Raw genomic sequence first — 23,460 nt, 5'->3', positions numbered from 1 at the left:
CCACCTGCCTGGTGGTGTGTCAGCAATCAGCCGCTCCTCCCAGGAGAAGGAAAAGGTGAGAAAAGTGACACATCCCTGCGAATAGTGCTGACAAGGGGCTTGGTGGGGAAAGCTTTCCCACCTCTGACAGTCAATGGACTCTTTGATGTGCTTATAGGAGGCCAGGCAGAGGCAGGTCAACTTCATCCATCTGGCACCCTGCCATATGCAGATAGCGCTCACTCAGTTACCAGGGTGAGGCTGAAGCAGGGTGCCTTCGCACAGAGGAGGCTCCCTGAAAGCATCCTAGCCCCCATCACAGGGTGATACAGAGAGCTCAGCTGGGCACCGAGGACACCGGGCCTGCTGCCACTGGCCCAGACAGCTTCATCTGCTTTATAAACGGGGCTTCTGCCTCTGAGTACACGGAAAAGAGGAATACCCCTGCTCACCCCTTCCCCTCTTGCCCATGCCCACCCACAACAAGTTTGAAAACCACTGTCTTCAATTCTGGGCTTCCCCCGTGGCTCAGACAGTAAAGAATCTGCCTGCGATGCGGGAGACCTGGGTTCGATCCCTGGGTTGGGAAGATCCCTTGGAGGAGGGCATGACAACCCACTCCAGTATTCTTGCCTGGAGAATCCCACGGATAGAGGAGCCCGGTGGGCTACAGTCCATGGGTCACAAAGAGTCGGACACGACTGAGCGACTAAGCACAGCATGTCTTTAACTGTAGCTCCTTAAGGGCAGGTGGTGGTGGTGGTGGTGGTGGTGGTGGTTTAGTCACTAAGACATGTCCGACTCTTGCGAACTATAGCTTGCCAAGCTCCTCTGAATATTCATTGGAAGGACTGATGCTGCATATTCCTGAATATTCACTGGAAGGACTGATGCTCAAGCTGAACCTCCAATACTTTGGCCACCTGATGCAAAGAGCTGACTCATTAGAAGAGACCCTGATGTTGAGAAAGACTGAAGGCAGGAGGAGAAGGGGACGACAGAGGACGAGACGGTTGGATGACGTCACCAACTCAATGGACATGAGTTTCAGCAAGCTCTGGGAGGTGGTAAAGGACAGGGAAGCCTGGCGTGCTGCAGTGCATTCCATGGGGTGGCAAAACACTGGACACGACTGAGCGACTAAACAACAGGCTCCTCTGTCCACGAGATTAAGGGCAGGGACTTTGTCCAATAAAGTCTGCTGCCAAAAAAAAAAAAGTGAAAATAACTGAATACACTTTAAGAGTATCAGAGCAGAAATCATGACCTATTCACTTCTGAATCCTCCAAATTGCGTTGCATGCAAAATATGTGCCACAAAACATCTCTTGCATGAATGGAGAAGCTGGGGATTGAAGGACCACCTGCAGGACTGTGAACACAGAGATGTGCTCTGTGTAGTATGGGTGTGGAGGCTGGTGAGACACTAAAAGATTAAAGTCTGTTGTGGCTCAGCTGGTAAAGAATCTGCCTGCAATGCAGGAGGCCTGGGTTTGATCCCTGGATTGGGAAGATCTCCTGGAAAAGGGAAAGGCTACCCACTCCAGTATTCTGGCCTGGAGAATTTCATGGACTGTCTATGGGGTTGCAAAGAGTCGGACACGACTGAGCGACTTTCACTATACAGTCTAAACCGGAGAATGTAAACCAGTGGCTTTCATGTTAAATCAAGCCCACAGATGAAGCTAATTTAGCCTCTAGGGTATTAAAAATTGTTTTGGATTAGTTGCCAATATTGAAAAAAAATAAAAAAAACTCTTTTCTTGAAAAATGGGGCCTCTAGCAGCCTGGGGCCTGTACTCACCTCCTGGAGGCTGCAGACAACACCTGGGGTCTGTGCACTGCAGTCTAACATGGCCCATGGCCAAGTAGCCTCTGGCATTTATATCACCTGCTTGACCCCTATAAGCATCTCAGTTTGCAAGCCCCATCTAAACCAGTGTTTTTCAAACTGCAAATTGCAATTCCTTAGCACGGGGCAAAACCAATTTAGTGGGCCACGACCGGTGTGAAGAGAGACGCAATATAAAAGAAAGTATCGGAGGACTCTCGCACAGAAAGACTACGCACTGTTTCATGAAACTTTTGTCTATTCGGTAATAATGCGTGAGTCACTGTCACAAAGCTGGAGAACAACTGCTGTAAATTACATAGAGCTTATCTCAGAAGAGCATTTCTGAAAATCTGCATGTGAGCAGACGTTTTAGTAATGCGATTCCCTCTGGTAAAATTTTGGGATGGTTGGTTGGTGAGTCACTTCCCTACATTTGCTATTCTGGAAAGTGATGAGTTCTCTAAACTGTGCTCTCAGAGTGGAGCCCGGGCGTCCCAGGTTGTCCCTCTCGCTGAGGGGCTGGAGGATGACCAGCAGCAGGCAAGGGCCCCGTGCCCCCAGCCCAGCCCCACCTCTCGGTCAGCGCCTTGCTCTGGGTGTCCCGGGCCGCCTGCAGGTCCTTCTCCAGCCGCTTTCGGGCCATCTCCAGCTGCTCCACCTCCCCTTGGGTCCACTTCCGGGGGCTGATGAAGCGCATCTCCTTCAGTAGCTCCTCCTTCTCGTTGATAAGGATCAGCCGGTCCCTCTCAGAGTCGAGCACTCCAGGCCAGGCCTCGCTGTCCAGCTTGGCGAGCTGGATCTTCAGGTTGGCAATCCTGTGGGCCAAGAGGGTGAGCATTGACCGGTGTGCTCAGCGGCAACCCAGGAGCAGCGGGACAGACTGTGTTGCCAAGGTTACATGGTTCGAGGAGCACTGCCACTCTCAGAGCATCCTCTTTGACCCTGACTGGATTCCTTTTGATCAGCGTGTGGTCTCAAGGAACAGATTTTTATCTAACAAACACACGCGATGCCTACCACATGCCAATCCTGGCTCAGCAGGGAAGGGGGGTAGAGGCAGTGTCCTTGCCCTGAGGGACACGAAGCCTGATAGAACAGAAGTGGATCCGTCACCAGGCAATAGCCTCCTACAGCTAGCTATATGCCCTTGGGCAAGTTGCTTTGTCACTCTGCAGGGAATAATAACACCTCCTTCCTTGTGGGGTAACGGTTGCAGGTTTTAGGACATAATTCATAAAATATCCAAGCGCAATATCTGGCACACACTAAACCAGCACTCAATGAATGCTTCTGCTGCTACTGCGCTCGCTCCCTGGTTTAACCACTTCTCACGTGTGTAATGTGGGGCACACTCCCTGAGCCTTGCATAGAAGGAAACAGTTACTTCTGCATCAGAATTGGTGTGAAAATGAGCAATTATGTGTTCTGTGTGTCTGGCACGTAAGTGCTGAAACAATGGCAGTCACGGGCCCTCTATGATGACAGCAAATACTGCCATTGCCACCCTGGTGTTCTCAGTCCAGAGGGTAGTGGCAGCACCTGTGAACAGCTGCAGACTTGAGGTCAGAGGCTGCCTGTTAGAGTCTTGGCTCCGACTTTCCTAAGAAATCATTCAGGTGACACAAGCTGCTAGCACGGTGGCCGGTACACTGCAGGCCATTAAGAAGTGTTACGGGAAGGAGACTCAGTATCCTCATCTGTGGGCTTCCCAACTGGCACGAGGGTAAAGAACCTGCCTGAATGCAAGAGACCTGAGAGACGCAGGTTCAGTCCCTGGGTGGCGAAGATCCCCTGGAGGAGGGCATGGCAACCACTCCAGTATTCTTGCCTGGAGAATCCCAGGGACAGAGGAGGCTGATGGGCTACAGTCGGTGGGGTCATAAACAGTCGGACACGACCGAAATGACATAGCACACACACACACATCCTCATCTGTAAGGTGGGGATGATACTGGTGCCTGCGAGGTGAGTTGTGAGGACCAAACAAAAACGTATCACTAAGAGCTCTTTACACAGATGTACGTGAACCCTTTTAAAATTAATATATTTTTTAAAAAGTTGGAACAATCCATTCCATTAAAGAGGACTCGAAAAAGAAAAAAAGAGCTCTTTATACAAGGCCATGTGCTACATAGATATTCGGTATGATTATCATTGGATCAAATTAAAATTCACAGTATTGCTAAGAGTATTGCTACAAATACTTAAAAACAATCATGTGATTCTTTAGGATTTAGTCTTTGCAAAGTGTTTTTTTAAAAGCTATCACTACCAGGCTCCTCTGACCATGGGATTCTCCAGGCAAGAATACTAGAGTGGGTAGCCATTCCCTTCTCCAGGGGAATCTCCTCCACCCAGTGATGGAACCCACGTCTTCTGCATTGCAGGTGGATTCTTTACCATCTGAGCCACCAGGGAAGCCCCTTCACCGTCCTACCCTGGGGTGGACAGGACCTGATGGTAATCCTGTGGGGCAGGTAGCCAGAGAGGATGCGGTTCCCCTACGACTGCAGGTCATACACATGACCAGTATTTGTTGGGGTCCCAGGCCTCCAGACCCTCAGTTCAATCTTACCTGCAAACAGTGTGGCCAAATTCTTATTTTACCAAAAACATTGTTGGAGATGAGACCTCCAGGGTGTGTAGTGAGAAGTTCACAGAGAACCACATATACATTTGCTCCTTCCCAGCCAAGTGTCTCAGCAGGGACTCTTAGAGTGAATTAATCTTAATCCCATACTCACATATACAGCAGTCCATCAAAGCCAGCTTTGGGATAACTGTAGCTGTTATCCAGCCAACTGCTTGAGAATAGGGTGCTATGGCTAAGTCAGGGGGTGGGAGTGGGGGCTCTACTACACACAGGAAATTGAAGAGGAGGCTGATGCTTCTTTTTTTGTCCTAAATCCACCAGAGTCAATCTCTGTATTTTTAAAACATATATTAAAAGTCTTTATTGATTTTTTTTAATAATATTACTTCTGTTTTATGTTTTATCTTTTGGCCAAGAGGCATGTGGGGTCTTAGCTCCCTGGCCAGAGATCAAACCTGCACCCAATGCATTGGAAAGACAAAGTCCTAACCACTGGACCACCAGAAAAGTCCTTTAAAAATTTTTTATTTTAGTATAGTTGCTTTACAACATGGCATTAGTTTCTGCTATATAGAAAAATGAATCAACTATACATATACACCAGAGAAGGCAATGGCACCCCACTCCAGTACTCTTGCCTGGAAAATCCCATGGATGGAGGAGCCTGGCAGGCTGCAGTCCATGGGGTCGCTAAGAGTCGGACACGACTGAAGTGACTTAGCAGCAGCAGCATACATATACACATATCCCCTGTTTTTTTTTTTTTTTCTTCCCTTTTAGGTCGCTAATTGAATGTTTTCTTGAAGGTCACACATGACCAAACTTGGCAGCAATCAGACCTTGCGTTACAGCCACCTACCCTCCCTGCCTCAAGTCCCACAGCCTTTGCTTCCCCATTCAGCAGGCTACTTTATTCTTTGTCCTTAAACTACTTTCAGGTGAAAGAGGAGGCACAAAGTTGGATAAAGGTAGATGAGTCAGAAAGCTCTGTAATGAGAAGTTTAGTGGTGCAGCCCTAAAGGAAAGATTCCAGCCCTTTCATTTCTCCATAACTGATCATCTAAGATAGCCACCACTGCAAACTGGAATATATACAGAGTTCAGAGGGGCCAGGAAGTGGTTGTCCAGAGCAGAAGTCGTGCTGTTCTGCGGGCCCTCCAGGGGGAGCTGAAATAGTGCACGGGGTGTGCTTTTCCCCACCTGAACAGTATCCACTTTCTGCTTCTTTTGTTAACAATATTCCAAGTTTTCTTTGGGAAATCGACATGTCCCCCCATACTTTCAGGTCACTTGGTTCCCACAGAGCTGACCTCAGTCCCCTTCCTATAGTCGGGCACATGACTCATGTCTGGACCTTCAGAGAATTCCAGTTCCTCCCACCCTGCGACAATGACTGGCTCTCCCAGAAAAGCCAGTGAGTCTCAATCCCAAAGTTTTGTAAAACTGTATGGGGAAGGTAGGTCCTATTTCTGCTGGGGTTGCTAGCCTGGCAATATGTAAGTCTAGAAGAGCAGGGGTCATTTTTTGCTTTGACAGAAAAACCTGTCAACACAAAGGCAAGCAGGAAGGAGAAAAGGAGACTGAGTCTATGTAACATCATTTGAAACTCTGGATCCAGCTGTGCCTGAAGCTAGATTACCCCTGCACTTTGGCATTCAATAAGCCTATGAATTCCCTTTCTTGCTTCCAGTTTCTACAGGATTCCTGTCATTACCTCCAAGGGTTTCTGCATTGTTGGCAGAGGGGCAGGGCTGGGTACCACCACAGTCTCCCTGGCTGTGACTTAGAATGTCCATGGGGTGGGCCATGTAGCCTAAGGAGGAATGGATGCAATGTGCTTGGTTTCATTTACCATCAGACCTTGTGAGTTCTTTCTTAGAAATATAGGCTCAGTGTATAGAAAGACCATGGACCGTCCAGTTCAGATTCTGAATCTACCTTGAAAAGTCATGAAACATCTTAGATCTTACTTTTCTCTTAACATGGAGAGAATATGAGATAAGCTATGCTATAAGGTTGCTTTTAAAATTGATGAGTATACACTGTCTGGACCGTTACAGATTCTCTAAGAATGTCAGCTTTGATTACTATTTTATTTGCAGTTGCTGCTGCTGCTGCTAAGTCGCTTCAGTCGTGTCCGACTCTGTGCGACCCCATGGACTGTAGCCCACCAGGCTTCTCCGTCCATGGGATTCTCCAGGTAAGAACACTGGAGTGGGTTGCCATTTCCTTCTCCATTATTTGCAGTAGTGGAACCCAATTACCTAGGATTCTGTGAAGTCACAGAATATCTAAAGTCCCTGGTGTCTACACAGTTTAAAAACACAGCTTGTTCCCAGTTGGGCAGGAGACACTGAAACGGGTAGTATCAGTAATCTTTTTAGCCTGTTGCTAAAACCCCAGCTGTGCTCTTTCGCACACAACTATTTACATGATTGTTGGTAAGCCTTGATTTTAGAGGTTGATTTTTAGGCAGACAATTGGGAAGATTACTAGGTTTGAGGTTTAAAGTATGGTTCAAAGCATAGTTGCACTCTTTATCTAAGCGTCCCTGGTTCAGTCATTTCCAGAATTTCAGAGAAGACTAAAGTATGAAGATGATAATACTCACCTTCACAATCTTTGTGAGGATTAAACACCATGAAATGTGTAAAAAGCAGGCACAGAGCAGACAGGCTACAATAGTACTGGGTTGGCCAGAAAGTGTTTGGATTTTAAGTACTTACAGAAAAACCTGAACAAACGTTTTGGCCAACCAGTTATTATTGGGGGACCATCCTGGCCCTAGACCCCAGCCTCTAATTACCTTCTCTTGGCCTCTTCGTATCGAAGGCGCAATCTGACCTTCTCCGCCAACTGATTGTTGCTGCTGGTACCGAACTGGAGGAAAGAACAGGTCAGGAATTACATGGTTATGGTGGCCAGGGCTGAGCTGGGTTTCGGGGGCTCCTGAGAGACTTGACAGCTTGTGTGGGAAGGAGCTAAAAATAGTACCCAATTATTGAGCTGGCTGCGGGAATCGCAGGGAAGCTAGTTAGGAGAAAAACATTTTCTTTCCTTCAGGCCTGGGAAGAGCCCCCAAAGCACACATTTATCACTTTGAGAAGAGAAGCCGAGGGCTCGGAATATCATCTTGCAGCCCCAAAAGGCTTGGAGTTCATTCAGGTGGTAGGAGCGTGGTGGACCGCTGGCCAGGAGGAGACAGGCACGGCCACCACACGAGAAAGCCACGCTGGGCCCGCTGGGGAGGGCTCCACCACACTCAGGGGGCCTGCAGCCCGCAGTGCAACAGCGACTGACAAGAGCGTCCTAGAGCTTGGAAGAAGGCACACGGTTCCTTCACAAATGCTTCACCACAGGTGGCTTGTGGCTGGACAATGGGTGGTGTGAAGATGGAGGGGGCAGCCCCGTTGGCCATGCCAGTCTGTCAAACAACTCCAAGGCTCACCCCATCAGACATGAATGGAGCTTCTCCTCACAAGTGGGAATACGACTGTGGAGACCCCATGGAAGAGCATTTAGGCATGGAGGCTCGTTCATTCAATGTCATCTGCTCCAAGAAAAAAGCTCTTCTAAGTTACGGATTGCCATGGGTCAGTCCTGCTCTGAGGCTTTCAGGAGCCATGTCTGGACAGCACTTGAACTATTCATTACTCTAATCAGGGCTAAGCTTTTGAACTGGGAGGCGAGCAGCTGTCTGAAAGCCACATGCATTGGTCTGGGGTGAACAGGAGGGAACTATCTTCTGCTTCTCAGCTGGTGAGAGGAAAACAGAATGGCGATGCTAATCAGCACAAGGAAAACCTGAGAAAGACCCTTCAAACATGCTTTCTGTGCAGCATCTAGAGATGCGTTCCTGGGACCAGCAGTCAGAGCTGGCTACCCCTCCACGTCGTCATCTCATGTCATCCAGAGGCCAAGAGGTCTGCAAGAGAAGGCTGGGGCAGCACCCAGGCTCAGAGAGTGCCTCGGGCTCTTGGGCAAGTAACAAGAAGGGTACTCCGTTTCTCGGGGCCCGGGGGCATGTGCTGTGTACTCACACTTCCTGAGATGTCCGTCTGGGAGCTCACGTCCAGGTACTGTTTCGGCAGTGGGAAACCTGAACTCTCCAGAGAGCTGCTGCTGGACCACAGGTCGGAGTGGGAGCCTCTGTCGGTGCGGAAGCCGTCCTTCAGCATGGCGAGGCTCTGGAGCAGGGAGGGCAGGCTTAGCAACACCCCCTCCATGGAGGGTGCTCTGGGTCTGTCACTCTCTAGGAATCTACTAGGGGCCCTGACACCCCACTTCTCCTGTAAAGAGCTACCAGTGGGTGGGTATCAACTAGGTGCCGGGCCCTTTGCAGGGGAGAAACCACTGTGGACAATGGCTTTGGAGCTGCACAGCCTGAGTCAGGATCCACTGCTCTGCCACTTCCTAGCTGTGTGCTCTGACCTTGTTGATTAACCTCTCTGTGCCTCAGTTTCTTTTCCTGCAAAATGGGTCCTATCTCACAGGGCTATCATATTGACTATCATATTGTTTAGATAAGATGACCAGTGTAAAGTGCTGGTTTGGTCAATACTTAATAACTGTCTGTTTTACCATGATCTTATTTAATCCTGACTGCAATCTTACAAGGAATAACCTGTGATTATCCCCATTTGGGGCTTCCCCGGTAGTGGCTCAGTGGTAAAGAATCTCCTGCAGTGCAGGAGCCTCAGGGAACCCGGGTTTGATTCCTGGGTTAGGAAGAATCCCTGGAGATGGGCAGGGCAACCCATTCAAGTATTCTTGCTTTACAGAATCCCATGAACATAGGAACCTGATGGGCTACAGTCTGTAGGGTTGCAAAGACTTGGACACGACTGAAGTGACTGAGCAGGCATGTGTGCACCCCCATTTTATCCATGAGGGAGCTGTTATGTGGAGAAGCTGGCAACTGACAGAGCCAGGATTTGGTCCTGGTCTATCTGACTTAAGGCTTGGCACACTTAACTGCTAAGCATGAATGGAACATGCCTCACTGTCCACTCATGCCTGGTTTCAGTGTTTTCGCTGGGCTGCGGTCCTGGTAGGAGCTTTGAAATTATTCTGTTTGTCACAGAGTGTAAAGCTTCCCTCATCAAGTCATGGGCTTCTGAGTTAGGTGTTGATGGGGTTGAATCTTGGCTCTAGTGCCTACTCTCTGATCTGTGCAGTCTTTTGCTGTATGCTGGGGATAACCCAGCACTGATATAAGGGGAAAGTGAGGCATGGTGTGGGCCAAGTGCTTGGCACAACTGCCTGGCAGAGTACATCACAGCCATCACCATTAGTCAGTTCCCAGCACAGAGTCGGAACATGCAATGAAACGCTTACAAGGATGCTACATCTTGATGCCAAGGTTAGTGATGCTGAAGCCAGCTCCCACCATTTGGTTCTGTAAACCAGACAGCTAGAGCTGGTGGCCAGGATGTGACCTTTAATCTTGACCAGAGGGCTTCTGTTCTGGCTCTGCCACTGCCACTGGCTGTGTGACTTTAGCCAAGTCACTTCATGCCTCTGAACCTCCATTCTCTTCTCTGAACTCAGGGATCTGGCAACACATGGAAATAGCCCACCTGAGTCCTGCCTGGCACAGAAAGGTGCTCGGGAGAAACTGGGATGGGGCTCCCGTCACTGGGAGGTCTTGTACCTTAATGAGGTCTTGCTTCTCCTTTTCTCCACAGGTGATGGCCTTTTTGATGGCTTTTGTTTCTCTCAGAACAGCCTGAGCTTCATCCAGTTTGTAGCTGCCCTGAGCATCTGACATCTTCTTATCGATTCTAGGAGACAGTCAAGGGGAAAGGTCAGACAAAAAGAAGGTGATGGATGGGGTTCCACCAGGGAAAAAACACAGACCACAGTGCTTTAGTCCTGAAAGAAGTCTCCTTTCTGTCCCTTCTTCCTCAGGTCCTGCCTATTGGATAAAGCACAGAAGGTCCCTGTCAAATTACAAATGTCAGTGTTAGGCTGCAGAAGCAACACCGTTCTTGAAGTCAACTCTTAGTGGAAGCCTTCCCTGATCATCTCCGGGGTCTCCAGGCTGGGCTAGATGTTCTCATAACATATCTTGTAGAGCTGTGACACTCCACTCGGTACGTTGTGTTATAATTAATAATTTATGCGGTAGTGTCATCTGATAAGCTTGAATATGTTTGAGTAGTTTTATTATATAGCACAGAGCCACACTTTTTTTTTTAATGTGATCTTCTTTTCCAAATATTTATATATTTGGCCGAACTGGGTCTTAGTTGAGGCGTGTGGGATCTAGTTCCCCGACCAGAGATAGAACCCAGGTCCCTGCACTGGGAGTGTGAAGTCTTAGCCATTGGACCACCAGGGAAGTCCCTTTTTTTCCCCTTTTAACATTATTTTATTTTACTGAATGAAAGTCTTTCAATTCTATAGTGCTTTACAATTTTCAAAAGGGTTCACTCACACACATGATTTCCTACAATCCCATAATAATGCCTTTTTGCCCTCTACCCCTATACTGTCCCGTCCCCCTTCCCTCTCTCCACTGGCAACCACAGTTTGTTCACTATACCTGTGAATCTGCTTCTTTCTTGTTACGCTCCAAGTTTGCTGTATGCTTTAGATTTCACATATAAGTGATATCATACAGCATTTGCCTTCCTCCGTTGGACTTATTTCACTAGCATAATGCCAAGTCCATCAGTATCATTGCAAATGGCAAAATCTTATTCTTCTCTATGACTAATATTCCACTGTATAGATGTACCACATCTTCCTTATCATTTATCTGTCGATGGATACTTAGATGGCTTCCATATCTTAGTAATGGTAAACACTGTTGCTATGAACATTGGGGTGTGTGTATCTTTTTCAATTAGTGATTTTCAGATATATATCCAGGAGAGGAACTACTACTAGGTCATGTGGTAGCTCTATTTTTAGTTTTTGGAGAAATCTTCATACTGTTCTGCATCGTGGCTACACCAGTTTACATTCCCACCAACAGTGTACAAGGATTCCCCTTTTTGCACATCCTCACAAACATTTGTGTTCTTTCTGATGATGATCACTCTGACTGGTGTGCGGTGATACTTTTACATTTCCCTGAAGATTAGCGATGTTGAGCATCTTTTCGTGTTCCTTAACTCAGGTCTCTCAACCTCAGGATTCTTGGGGCAGGATCATTCTTCGTTGTCGGGGCTGTCCTGTGCATTATAGGATGCTCAGGAGCACCCCTGGTGCCTGCCCACTAGATGCTAGCAGCATCTGGACCTTGAGTTGTGACAACCAAAAAAATGTCTCCATATTTTACCTAATGTCCCTTGGATGGGAGGAGCAAAATCACCGCTGGTGAGAAGCATAGCCTTTAACAAGCATTTGTTGGGCTTCTCTGGTGGCTCAGTGGTAAAGAATCCATCTGCCAGTGCAGGAGACGTGGGTCCGATCTCTGGTCTGGGAAGATCCCACATGCCATGGAGCCACTAAGCCCATGTGCCACAACTACTGAGCCTGTGTTCTAGAGTCCAGGAGCTGCAATGATTGGAGCCCGTGCACCCCAGAGCCTGTGCTCCGCAACAAGAGAAGCCACTGCAACGAGAAGCCTGTGCCCTGCAACTGGAACGTAGCCCCTGCTTGCCACAAAAAGGGAAAGGTCAGTGAAGCAGCAAAGACCCAACACAGCCAAAAGTAAATAAATAAGTAAACTATTCTTAAAAGTATAATAATAATTAAAAAAAGCATTTGTTGAAGTTAATGGCCACACAAAGGAAAGGTTAGAAGGATGAAGAAACCCCTTGCTAGCACTTAGTAGCATGACCTTGGGCATGGCCCTCATGCACAGGGAGCCTCAGCTTCCTCCTCTGAAAAAAACCTGGATAATGCCATATGCCTCGCCCATGTTCACCAAGCTGTGAGCCATGTTAAGAGGGATAAGGCTGGAACATGAGGTGGGGAGCTAGGAAGTATGAGACAAATGTGAGGGGTTATAATACTTTCAGACTGGGGAGTCTGCCGGCTCATCCAGGCCCTACACACAGGTTCATTTTGATGGAGGAAGATGGAGGTGAAGAGGCACGAGGCCATTTTCTGAAGGTCAAATGAATCCTATTGGTAGGGGGCCCAGCCCTCTTGGAGAAGGAGAGCTGTGCTGTGGACAAGGCTCTGAGCACAGAGAGAAATTTTAACTGCTTCACACTTTCATCAAAAGCCCGGGCGGAGGTTTCAGTGCCCAGTGAAGAAAAGGAAGTTTTGTAGTCTGAGGGAACACCACAAACCCATTATTTCAGGATGAGATACCACTGCGAGGCATGCTTTTCTGGCCTTCTAGAGGCTGAAGTGTCCTGGGCTAAAAATAACCTGAGTGGGGAATCACAGGTTCTCATCCTAGCCTCCTTGTCTGCAATCAGGGAGGGGTAAGGAGACTTGTCTCATGGCCCCATCCCTTCAGCCTCCTCTTCGGAGGAAGACAAAGCCCCAGTTATGTCTCCCCACTAAAAATAGCCTGTCTATGCCTTTCGAGGACTTGGGCCTGGGTGAGCCTGCCAGGTCAGCTCAGATCGAGTTTGAAAACTTCGTCTACAGGGAGCTTTCCCAGCAGAGGCCTGACCAACATGCTTGGTGGAGAGAAGGCTCCCCCTAGAGCTGAATGTCCTGGGGCCAGAGGTGGCCCTGTCCCAAATGGAAAGGGGGTCAGGGGAAATGCTGTATTGTCTGAACCTGGCTGGGGGCTCTGGGCAGGGGGCTGTGCCCAGCTGTCCCCTGCCAACCGGGTGAGGGTGGCTTTGAATCCTCAGCAGGAAGAGACAGAAGTGGTCTGTCTTCAGGGCCTCGGGCGCCTCACATGGCTTCTACCTGACTGCTCTCAGGGGCTTTAGCAACCCAGGCTCTGGAATTTGGCTCCAGAGAGGAACTCGGACTCTCAGGGACTGGGGAGTGGGGGGAGCGGAACAAAGGGTTACCATTATGTACTCAGTGAATGAATCCTTTTTTTTTTAAAGGGAAAGAAAAGTTGCGTGGTTGGTGGGAAGGAGAGGGTGTGTGTGTGCTGGGAGGGGTGGGGAGCGGGAGACGTGTGTTTTAGGATTTCCAAATTACACGGCTGTCCTTCTCTAAGCTCTTGAGACAGTCACACCCGGCAGCCACAGAGAAGCAGGGCAAAGGCTCTGGTGGTAGCCAGCTCCTCTGGGTCTTGTCCAGCCAACTCTCACTGGGCAGGGTGGCTCTGGGGACCAGCAGAGAGATGCTGTCTTGTCCACCACCCCCAGGGTTGGTATGCCTAGTCTTCCTTATTTACAAGGGTTCAAGGCAGTTGACAGGGCCAAACCCCTGGCTTTGGTCCTGATTTTTCTTTTCAGTCTTTTCTGAGAGGTCTGCTTCCATCCTCAGCAACCTTTCTTTCTTTTAAAATTGGGTTTTCTGACCATGTGTGTGTGTGCTAAGTCACTTCAGTCATGTCTGACTCTGTGACACTATGAATTGTAGCCCACCAGGCTCCTCTGGCCATGGGATTCTCCAGGTGAGAATCCTGGAGTGGGTTGCCATGCCCTCCTCCAGGGGATCTTCCTGACCCAGGGACTGAATCCATGTCCCTTGTGTCTCCTGCATTGGCAGGTGGGTTCTTTACCACTAATGCCACCTGGGAAACCCCTTGCTGACCACGAACCAAATGAGTTTTAGCTTCCTCCAGGTTCCACAAAGACAGGATGCTAAGAAGTGACTGGACAGTTCCCCAGTGGACACTGAATGGCAGTCCCTTGGGAGAGGGAAAGGGGCCTGATGTTTTCGGGGTCTGAGGGGTTTATCTGGGATGATGCCAGGAAGGCAGGTATAAGGACATGAGTTTCAAAACCCAAGAGTCCCAGGTCTAGCTCTGACACTCTCGAGGTCGGGGCTATTGGCAGCCCCATCAAGTACCCTGGCCTATAAAGGGAAGCAGAATAAAAGCTGCTCGAGTAGAGACGATGGAAGGAGGTGACTGGTGCCCAAGGCGAAGGCACAGTTCATGTGAGTTCCTTCCCAAGTCCAAACAGCCAACTATCTAGAGGTCACCACCCCCTTCAGCTCACCAGGTTTTCCCTACGTGCCAGGTACGGTCATGCGCTTGACACGGATTTTCCAATTCAATGTTTACAATATCCTATTTTTCAGATAAAGAAACAGAAGCTCAAGGGGATGAAGCAAAACACTTTTTCATGTTCCCTGGGAACTAAGATTTGAACCCAGGCCATCCGGCCCTGGCAGCGACATTCCTAACCCTCTCTGCCAAGGTGCGCATTAGAGCAGAAACCTTCCTCCACAGGGAACACGGGGGCGGCTTCCGGCCCGGGAACCCTGAGAGGCCTTATCTGGGCCTGATATCAAAGGGGTGGGGGTGGGCAGGCTGAGGGAGGGGGAGAAAAGGAGTCTTGTCTTTGGGGTTTCAGCGTCAGCTTACCAAGCAACAAGAATGATCAATGCTGCTACAGGGTGACAGAGTGGTAAAACAGGTTTGTGGTGGCTCAGAGAATAATGGCAAGTGTTTTAACCAGAAGTTCCAGAGCACCTAGGAGTTGGGGGAGGGGAGTGGTGGTGGTGGGGAACGTGGCGGGGCAGACATTGGAGGAAGGGGGGAGGGGAGGAAGGAAGAGGAAGGGGGAGGACCTCTGCTCTGAGAGTGAGTAGCCCTTAAACTATGTGCTCAGAACCTGCGCCACTACCTTGGAAGACTCATGAAGCCATTTGCTTTACAGGAATTTTCTGAACTCACATTCCTGCCCCTGGCTGCCCTTGGCACTGCTGGAGACTACCAAGGAGCATAAAGTGCAGCCCCTTGTCCTGATGAGACTAGAAACTGGCTTGAGAGGCAGGACCGGCATATGTATAGATACACACCTAAACAATATATATCTATATAAACACAAAGCCATAACACATAACACAAAAAGGCACTCTAGGCAATCTACAACATAGAGCCATGTTTCCTTATATCCTGGCGGCCCACCTGGACAATCGGGGTCTGAAGAGTGGGGCGTGTGAACAGGAATCCACCAGCCCCACTGGTCAACTCCCCTCGAGAGTTGGACCATAAAGAAAGCTGAGTGCCGAAGGACAGATGCTTTTGAACTGTGGTGTTGGAGAAGACTCTTGAGAGTCCCTTGGACTGCAAGGAGATCCAACCAGTCCATCCTAAACACTCAGATCCAACCAGTCCTGAGTGTTCATTGGAAGGACTGATGTTGAAGCTGAAACTCCAATACTTTGGCCACCTGATGCAAAGAGCTGACTCATTTGAAAAGGCCTTGATGCTGTGAAAGATGGAGGATAAAAGGAGAAGGGGACGACAGAGGATGAGATGGTTGGAGGGCATCACCGACTCAATGGACATGAGTTTGAGTAAACTCTGGGGGTTTGTGATGGACAGGGAGGCCTGGTGTGCTGTAGTCCATGGGGTCGCAGAGTCAGACACGACTGAGTGACTCAACTGAACTGAACAACTCCCCTCGATTCATAGGACTTGGAGATAAACACCCAAAGGCTTGGGGCTGTGGCCAAGAGTAGTGAGGTGGTTTGAGGTCTGGAGAATGAGGAGAAGGTACAGTCAGGGAGAGTGAGACAGCAGTGTCTAGAGAAGATGCTGTCTGTGTACAGGTGACCTCACTGGGAATCTAAGCAGATAGTCCTTAGAACAGAGACATCTACTGACCGTCCTCTTTGGAGCTTCCAGGAGGGCTATGAGGCACCTCTGTAATGACTGTCCCATGAGCTCATCACACGTACTGAACATGACTCAAGGCACAAGTCTCAGTGATATGAGTGGTTTAATAACAACAATAAGCTGACACTCAGGAACATGGACTAGGTGCTTCAGTTTCTCCATCTATACAAAGGAATCAGCTAAAAGCACATTCCTTACAGAGTTGTCATGAGGGGTCACCCAGACAGAAACACTGGAAGTGCTCCCTGGCATGGACTACCTGCTTAATAAATCTCTGCTAGTATAATCATAAAAGTGACAAGGAGCACGTCTTCTCTGAGGAAACAAGAGAGCTGCATGTCCGTGGCTGCACGTCAGCTTCTAAAAGTGAAAACTACATTTGGTCAAAGTTCTGGAAATCTCTTCAGCCACCTGCAAAGTACAGTGTGCACGGCATGGAGCCCACTCTTCTAGAAATCCGTTTGCTGGGGAAGGGCTCCTTGTTTCTTCTGGCAGCGTACAAGCCAGGGTCATTGTTCACTTTGGGGGACCATGGAAAGAGCTGGTTTTGTCCATGTGCGTATCAGATTCTCCCCCATCTACAGGAGGGGAGGAGTGAGGTGCCCAGATATGCCTAGCGATACTCATTTCTGTGGCTGGCAAAACTCAACTGAATGGAACAGACTTTAATGACTTCTGGAATTCAGAGGACCGTGAGAACCTGAATCGGAAATGAGTTCCCTTTTCTCTTCCTAAACCTCAAGCTTGGAGAATGGGCTTCAGTAGAATAGAACTGGAACTGAACGATTAGAAAGCCTTGTTTCAAGGAGGGTGGAACGAGGATGAAGGAGAGGGGGACAGAGAGGATGGGAGGAGAGCACAGATGAGGGTAACCCCATACCCTGCACCACGACGCGGACTTACTTCTTCAGTGTCTGAAAGCCGCGCTCTTTGAACTGTAGCTCCTGTTGCAGGTGAACCATCTCTCTCTTCAGCTTGTTAACCTGGATGGCAGAAGACCACACGGAGAGTCAGAGGTGGATATTAACCCAGAGCCCCCAGCTGCCCCTGCATAATGACTCAGGTCAACATCCCCTGGGCACCCCTCACTGATGTTGCTGGGGTCGGCCTCCCAGTCCGGTGGTCCTGTAGGTCATTCTTAGCCAGCCCTTGCTCTGCAGAAACAGGAAGTCTACAGGACCCGGCTGACCTGGGCTAGAGTCTGGCCTTCCCCCTGACTAGCTGGCTGGCCTCTCTCATGCCTGGCTGGCTTCTCTCAAGCCATGTCATTGCCTCTGTGAGCCTCCCCTTCCTGTTTCTAACAGATGAAGATAATGGCAATTTCCTGGGCTGGGCATTACTTAAAGCAGGTACTGGATTCGCTAGTGTAGTGCAGGGAGGCGAGAGGCAACGTAGTAACTTAATATGGCCAGGGAGCCAGCTTCAGCCTGCAGAAATGCTTTGGCTTGCAGTCTTACTAAATTTTTAAAAATTAGTTGCTGATGGGCATCCCTGGTGGCTCAGTGGTAAAGTATCCACCTGCCAAAGCCAGGAGACACACGGAACAACGAAGCCCGTATACCACAACTATCGAGCCTGTGCTCTTGAGCCTGGGAAGTACAACTACTGAGCCCTCGTGCCACAGTAACCGAAGCCCATTTGCCCTAGAGCCCATGCCCTGCAACAAGAGCAGCCCCCACAATTGAGAAGCCCGTGCACCATCACTGAAGTGTAGCCCTATTCGCTGTGACTACAGGGAAGCCCACGCAGACCAGCACAGCCAAAAATAAATAAATAAAAAAATTTAAAAATTAGTTGCTAATAATTAAATATTGAGCTGTTTCGTATACTAGGCCTAGATACACAGTTCTTTTATGAAAATACTTGAAGATGTGTCAATGCGGAGCCCATGTTCCAGCATGGGCACAAGAGCACAGAGCTAAAATCCCACTATCCTTTAGACAAGAATACCCTTCTAGGCTACACAGTCCCTGCTGCCTCATCTCCAGCAGCTTCTCCCCTTTCACATTTTCTCACAGGCATCTGAATTTGTAGTAAACCCATGTTCACAGCACTGACTTCACCTTGAGCAGGTCATTTAAGTGCTGGTCTTCAGTCAGTCTCCACATCAGTAAAGGGGGAATAAAACTATCTGTCCCCTAAGGTAATCAGGAAGTAATTAAATACGATAATGCAGAACAAGCAGTGGCTAGGAAGAGAGCACCTTCCATGAAGAAATTTGGGGTAAGCCTGAGTCCACTGTGACCTTGAGCAAGTTACTTAATCCTGCCAAGCCTCTGTCGGCTCATCTTTAAAGTGCAGATGGTGACAGTGGCTACTTCACAGGGCTATCGCGAGGGCATGAGGTATTACTCATGGAGCATTTAGCACTACGCCTGGTTAGAGTGATTGCCTGTGAAAGGGTAGCTGCTATCAGGAAAACGAGGGCTACTACAACTCCTGCTGTTGTTACATAGGGTCTTGTTAGTCAGCACCAGCTGCCACTGCCTGGCTGAAGCATCTACTCTGGTCTTGTGGGTAGGCTAGTAGCCCAGAGCTGCCTCAGGGACCCCCATCAACAGCATAAGCAGAGAGGACCTACCCGGGATTTTGCTGTGGCAATTTCAGCTTTCAGAATCTCAGGGTCATACTTAGAGCTGGATGACGAGCCAGAGACCACTGCAAAAAGAGAAAAAGGAATTCTGTAGATGAAACATATTTTGGTCAAGTTGGCTTATTTGGCCATCTAGATAAACCCAGAAAGGAATGACTATTAGCGAACAACCTAAATGCCCAACAAAGGGGAATTTGTTAAATAAATAGGGTATACGTATAAAATGAGGACTGTACAACGTAAGTGATTTAAAACGATGGTGTGGGGACTTCCTTGGTAGTCCACTTGGTGAAGACTCTGCACTTCCATTGCAGGGGGTGCAGTTTTGAAGAAGATTCTGCATGCTATGCGCATGGCAAAAAACAACCAAATAAACGATGGTGTAGAAGGATACTAAATATTTAGGAGATGCCCAAAACTTACTGTTAAATAAAAAATAGTAATTTACGAAAAACTACAAAGAAAGAATAAGTTTGAAAATATACAGAGGTCACACACACACACACACACACACATATGTGGAAGGAGACAAGAAAGATTATATTTAGAGATTTGGATGCTGAATAAAATTAATTTTCATCTTTGTATTTTTCTATCTTTTCTACAACTTCTAACACAAACATAATTTTCTAATCAGAAGTTGTATACCTCAGAGATATTGTGGGTTTGGTTCCAGACTCCCATAATAAAGGGATTATCAAAACAACAAAAATTTTTTTGTTTCCCAGTGCCTATAAAAGCTTTGTTTACAGTATTGCAATCTATGAAATGTGCAATAGCATTATGCCTTAAAAAATGTACATACTTTAATTAAAAAAAAATACTTTATTGCTACAGAAAGCTAACCATCATCTCACAACGCCAGGTTGCCACAAACCTTCAATTTGTAAAATCCACAATCTCTGTGAAGTGCAATAAAACGAGGTATGCCTGCAGCTGTAATCTTAGTGCATTTTAAAAATAGAATTTCTTTGTGTCTTGATAAAGGATTTTAAGGCTTACAAAAATGGACACAGAGTGATCCATCTAAAAGGAAGGAAAATGAAATAAACGTACAGCGAGAGTGAGGAAGCCAGTGGCGTGAAGCTGGGCTCACTGCATGCCATGAGGTCCCATTTCTGACCCGCCGCTGCCACAGACCTGGCTCTGAGCTTCCTACCTGCTGATCTGAAGAGGAAAATGGGCCCTGTGTACGATTCATGGTGTCTTTAAATACAACCCCACTGTTCAGGAAAAGGCCAGAGAGGCCAGAGAAGCGTTCTCCTGAGTCCTTAATCTTATGGTCTGAGCAATTTTATCACCTCCGCTTTCTGTTTAACATCACTTGCTGGCACCTGGATTTTTCTGAGGCTAAAGAGGCTTATTTGGAGATTGTGGGCAATTTTCCATGTATGGAGGTAGAAGGAACAATCATGAAGGGGCTGCTGCTCTGCTCTGTGGACCTGGTTTAAATACTGGAGTGGACCTTTTGATTTGCTGCCATTGTTTAGTTGCTAAATCATGTCCTACTCTTTTGTGGCCCCATTGACTGTAGCCTGCCAGGCTCCTCTGTCTACAGGATTTCCTAGGCAAGGATATTGGAGTGGGTTGCCATTCCCTTCTCCAGCGGATCTTCCCGGAACCAGGATTGAACCTGTGGAAGATTCTTTACTATCTGAACCACCAGGGGGGACCTTTTGATTATGCTTGTGCAGTGTGTGTGCTCAGTCGCATCCAACTCTTCGTGACCGCATGGACTGAAGCCCACCAGATGTCTCTGTCTGTGGGATTTCCCAGGCAAGAACACTGGAGTGGGTTGCCATTTCATTCTCCAGGGGATCTTCCTGACCCAGGGAACAAAACCACACCTCTTGCATCTCCTGCATTGGCAGGTGGATTCTTTACCACTCTACCACTGGGGAAACCCCCGATTATGCTTTAGGAAAGTTAAAATGGAACACTGGGGAGTCTGGGAAATAAAATTGTTCCGCGTAGAAACTGACAAGATGTCCCGCACCATGGGCAGCATTTCACCTCTGCTGAGTTTGGAATGATGGTGATGGTGACTAAGGCTGGGCTTTCTCAGAAGAGATGAGTAGCAGGAACACCTGGATAGGAAGGACCTTACAGCCCTTGTTTTGAGCATGGAACAGGGATACGTGTTTTGTTTCTAGTTTGAAGCTTTCACTTCCTGTGCTCTAACTCCTTCAACTCTGCTGGAACTGGGAGTTTCAGAGGAGAGACCTGGTTGGATACAAAGTTGGAAGCACTGACTTAGGCAACTGCCCAGATAGGCACTTCCGGACAAAATTTTAAGGTCATTGACTATCTTTGTTACCCACAGATGGTTAGTGAAAACATGGAGAAAAGATGAGAGTCATCAGTGAGGAAATAAGATACACCGAAAAAGAAGTGTGCCTGTTCTGTGAGCACCCGATCCTGCAAGTACCCTGTTCACCCATGCTGCTGGGCTTGGCCTTCACTGGGGGAAGTGTTAAGGGGAGCGTGGTAGCAGCCTGGGAGAGCCCATGAAACATGGCAAGTCCTGACCCTAGCAAGGAGAGGGTGGCTGTGGGGACCATTGCTGTCAGGGCAGATTGTGGAAGGCAGGAGTTCTTCCATGGGAACACTCAGAAACCCTCAAGGGAGAACCCAAGAAGGATGAGACTCTGCCAACGGGGCCACCAGGGGCTGGAATCATCACCCTCTCTGAAGAATCACTGTGACATGTACTGTTTCTGTCCAAAGCTGCAGAAATAGGATGTGGCTTGTTATTTTTTAAGCAATCTTTTTGTTGAAGTAAAAAAGTACATATAGGAATGGAAAAGCACACAAATCGTATGTGTGCAGCTTGGTGGACTTTCACAAAAGAAACACACTCAACTGACCAGCACTCCCAAGAAACAGGTCATGAACTTCCTTTCTGTATCCAGGTCCCCTCAGTGACTCACAACAAAATAATCTCATATTCAAACAGGACCGTATAGATTGCCTTTAAGATGACATCTTTTTCTAGTTTTTAATTTTTTAGTTTTTATTCAAGTTATGTATGAACACTCTAACAGTCTATATAAAATTCCACATATTTTATACACCCCAGATTTGCTATTAAAAAAGAGCATTTCCCAATTCGCTAATCTTACTAGCAAAAAAGGAACCATTTCAATGGGTTCAGCCAGTTTCTTGGGCATCCGACCCTGTGTGTCTGATGATATGCAAGCATCACTGTTTCTTGATTTTTTTTTTTTTTTTTTCTGTTTTAGGCATCATGTATTCATTTCTCTCTGGAGGATGGAGTGTTAGACTCACTCCCTTTCCCAACCGCTACCCCACACAGGGCACCCCCTCTCAGCTCCTCATCTTCCTTACAGATAACTCTGGCCAGAGACACCTTCAATGTTTGTATTACTCTTACTCTGTAAACGCTATTCAGGACCAAGGCATGTAGCCAACTTTGCTTACTTTTTCTTTCCAGCACATTTTTGGGGTTGTTTTTCTTAAAGTTAATAATTATCATTTCTAGGTGTGCTTACTCTCCACACATTTATCACTGAGCAACCTCACACTTGGCCAGTTATCTAAGTCTCCTCTCCCTGAGTTCCCTTCTTGGGCTCTGCCTCGCTGGGTGTGTGTCTGTATTCTCCCTGCATGGCTGGCATCCTGGGACTCCCCCCACCCTCACCCCCACTGCCTCCGTCTCTCCTCCTTCCTAAATTCCATGTCTTCCCCCTGTGACTACCTCCTCATTTTGGTAGAATATCACTTCCAGACACTTCCTGAGAAAGGAAGCATGAAGGAAGTAACACTTTTGGAAAATGTGCGTGTAGAGTCAGACGTGACTTAGCAACTGAACAACAGCAATAACATCCATGATTTAAAGGTAGTTTTGCTGGATATAGAATTCTGGGGTAGAAGTTATTTTCCTTAAATGTTTGAAGGCATTGCTCCATTGTCTTTTAGATTTCCAGTGTTACTACTGAGAAGCCAGGAGCTATTCTGAGTCCTGATCATTTTTGTGTGACCTAGTTTTTCCTCTCTGAAAGCTTTTAGAATCTCGAATCGTTCCCCGTGTTTGAAGTGGCACAATGATATGTCTTTGGTGCGAGTTAACTTTTATCCTCTGTGTTGGGTGCTCACTGAGCGCTTTCAATCTCCTCTATCAGTTCTGGGAAATTTTCTAAATTATGTCACTGATGCTTCTCTGTTTCTTCTGCTCTATCTGGAGCTTTCATTACTCGGATAGAGTTCTTAGCCTGATGCTATTTTTCCATCTCATTGTATTTTTGTTCTGCTTTTTAGAAAACTTCCTCAGTTTTACCTTCCAGGCTTCCTGTGGGTTTTTCATTTCTACTCCCGTAGTTCAATTTCCAAAGGCTCTTTTGTGCTCTCTGAACGCTCCTATTTATAAAATGCAGCATCCTGTTTCACTTTCACAGTTGTGAGCTTTGCTCCATGTTTTCTTCTCCACACACACTCTCCATTTCCTACAAGGCCTCCCCGCGGCCAGGTGTTTGTTTCATCTCTACTGTTCATGTAAGAGGCTTCCCGTAGATGTCCAGAAACTCAGCCGTCTGCTCACACTTAAACCGGGGACCCAAAAAGCTGGCTGGAGCAGAGTTTGTTGGAGATGGGTTACACGATTCACTGTGGGTTGTGTGGTATATGTGATTTATCTGGACTGTTTCATCCAAGAATCCTTGCTGTCGGTGTTTTTACATCTTTTCTATTTTTAATGTTACTGATGTACTTATTTGTGGCTGTGCTGGGTCTTTGCTGCTGTGTGGGCTTTTCTCTGGCTGCGGCAAGCAGGGGCT

The 23,460-nt window shown here is 47.8% G+C and overlaps 1 protein-coding gene across 1 annotated transcript in view; it reads right to left on the bottom strand.

Moving 5' to 3' along the window:
- The window catches only part of WWC1 (WW and C2 domain containing 1), a 167,645-nt gene that overhangs the window by 51,873 nt on the left and 92,312 nt on the right, over positions 1-23,460 (bottom strand). Inside the window, 6 exon segments of the mRNA XM_002689365.7 lie at positions 2,386-2,628; positions 7,213-7,286; positions 8,447-8,593; positions 10,060-10,189; positions 16,978-17,057; positions 18,656-18,732. Of these exon segments, the coding sequence (XP_002689411.1) occupies positions 2,386-2,628; positions 7,213-7,286; positions 8,447-8,593; positions 10,060-10,189; positions 16,978-17,057; positions 18,656-18,732 (751 nt within the window).

This window comes from Bos taurus, chromosome 7 (genome assembly GCF_002263795.3).
Source record: "Bos taurus isolate L1 Dominette 01449 registration number 42190680 breed Hereford chromosome 7, ARS-UCD2.0, whole genome shotgun sequence".
In the NCBI taxonomy this organism is placed as follows: Eukaryota; Metazoa; Chordata; class Mammalia; order Artiodactyla; family Bovidae; genus Bos; species Bos taurus.
Note: the sequence above shows the minus strand (reverse complement) of the source record. Positions and strands in the feature narration are given on the sequence as shown.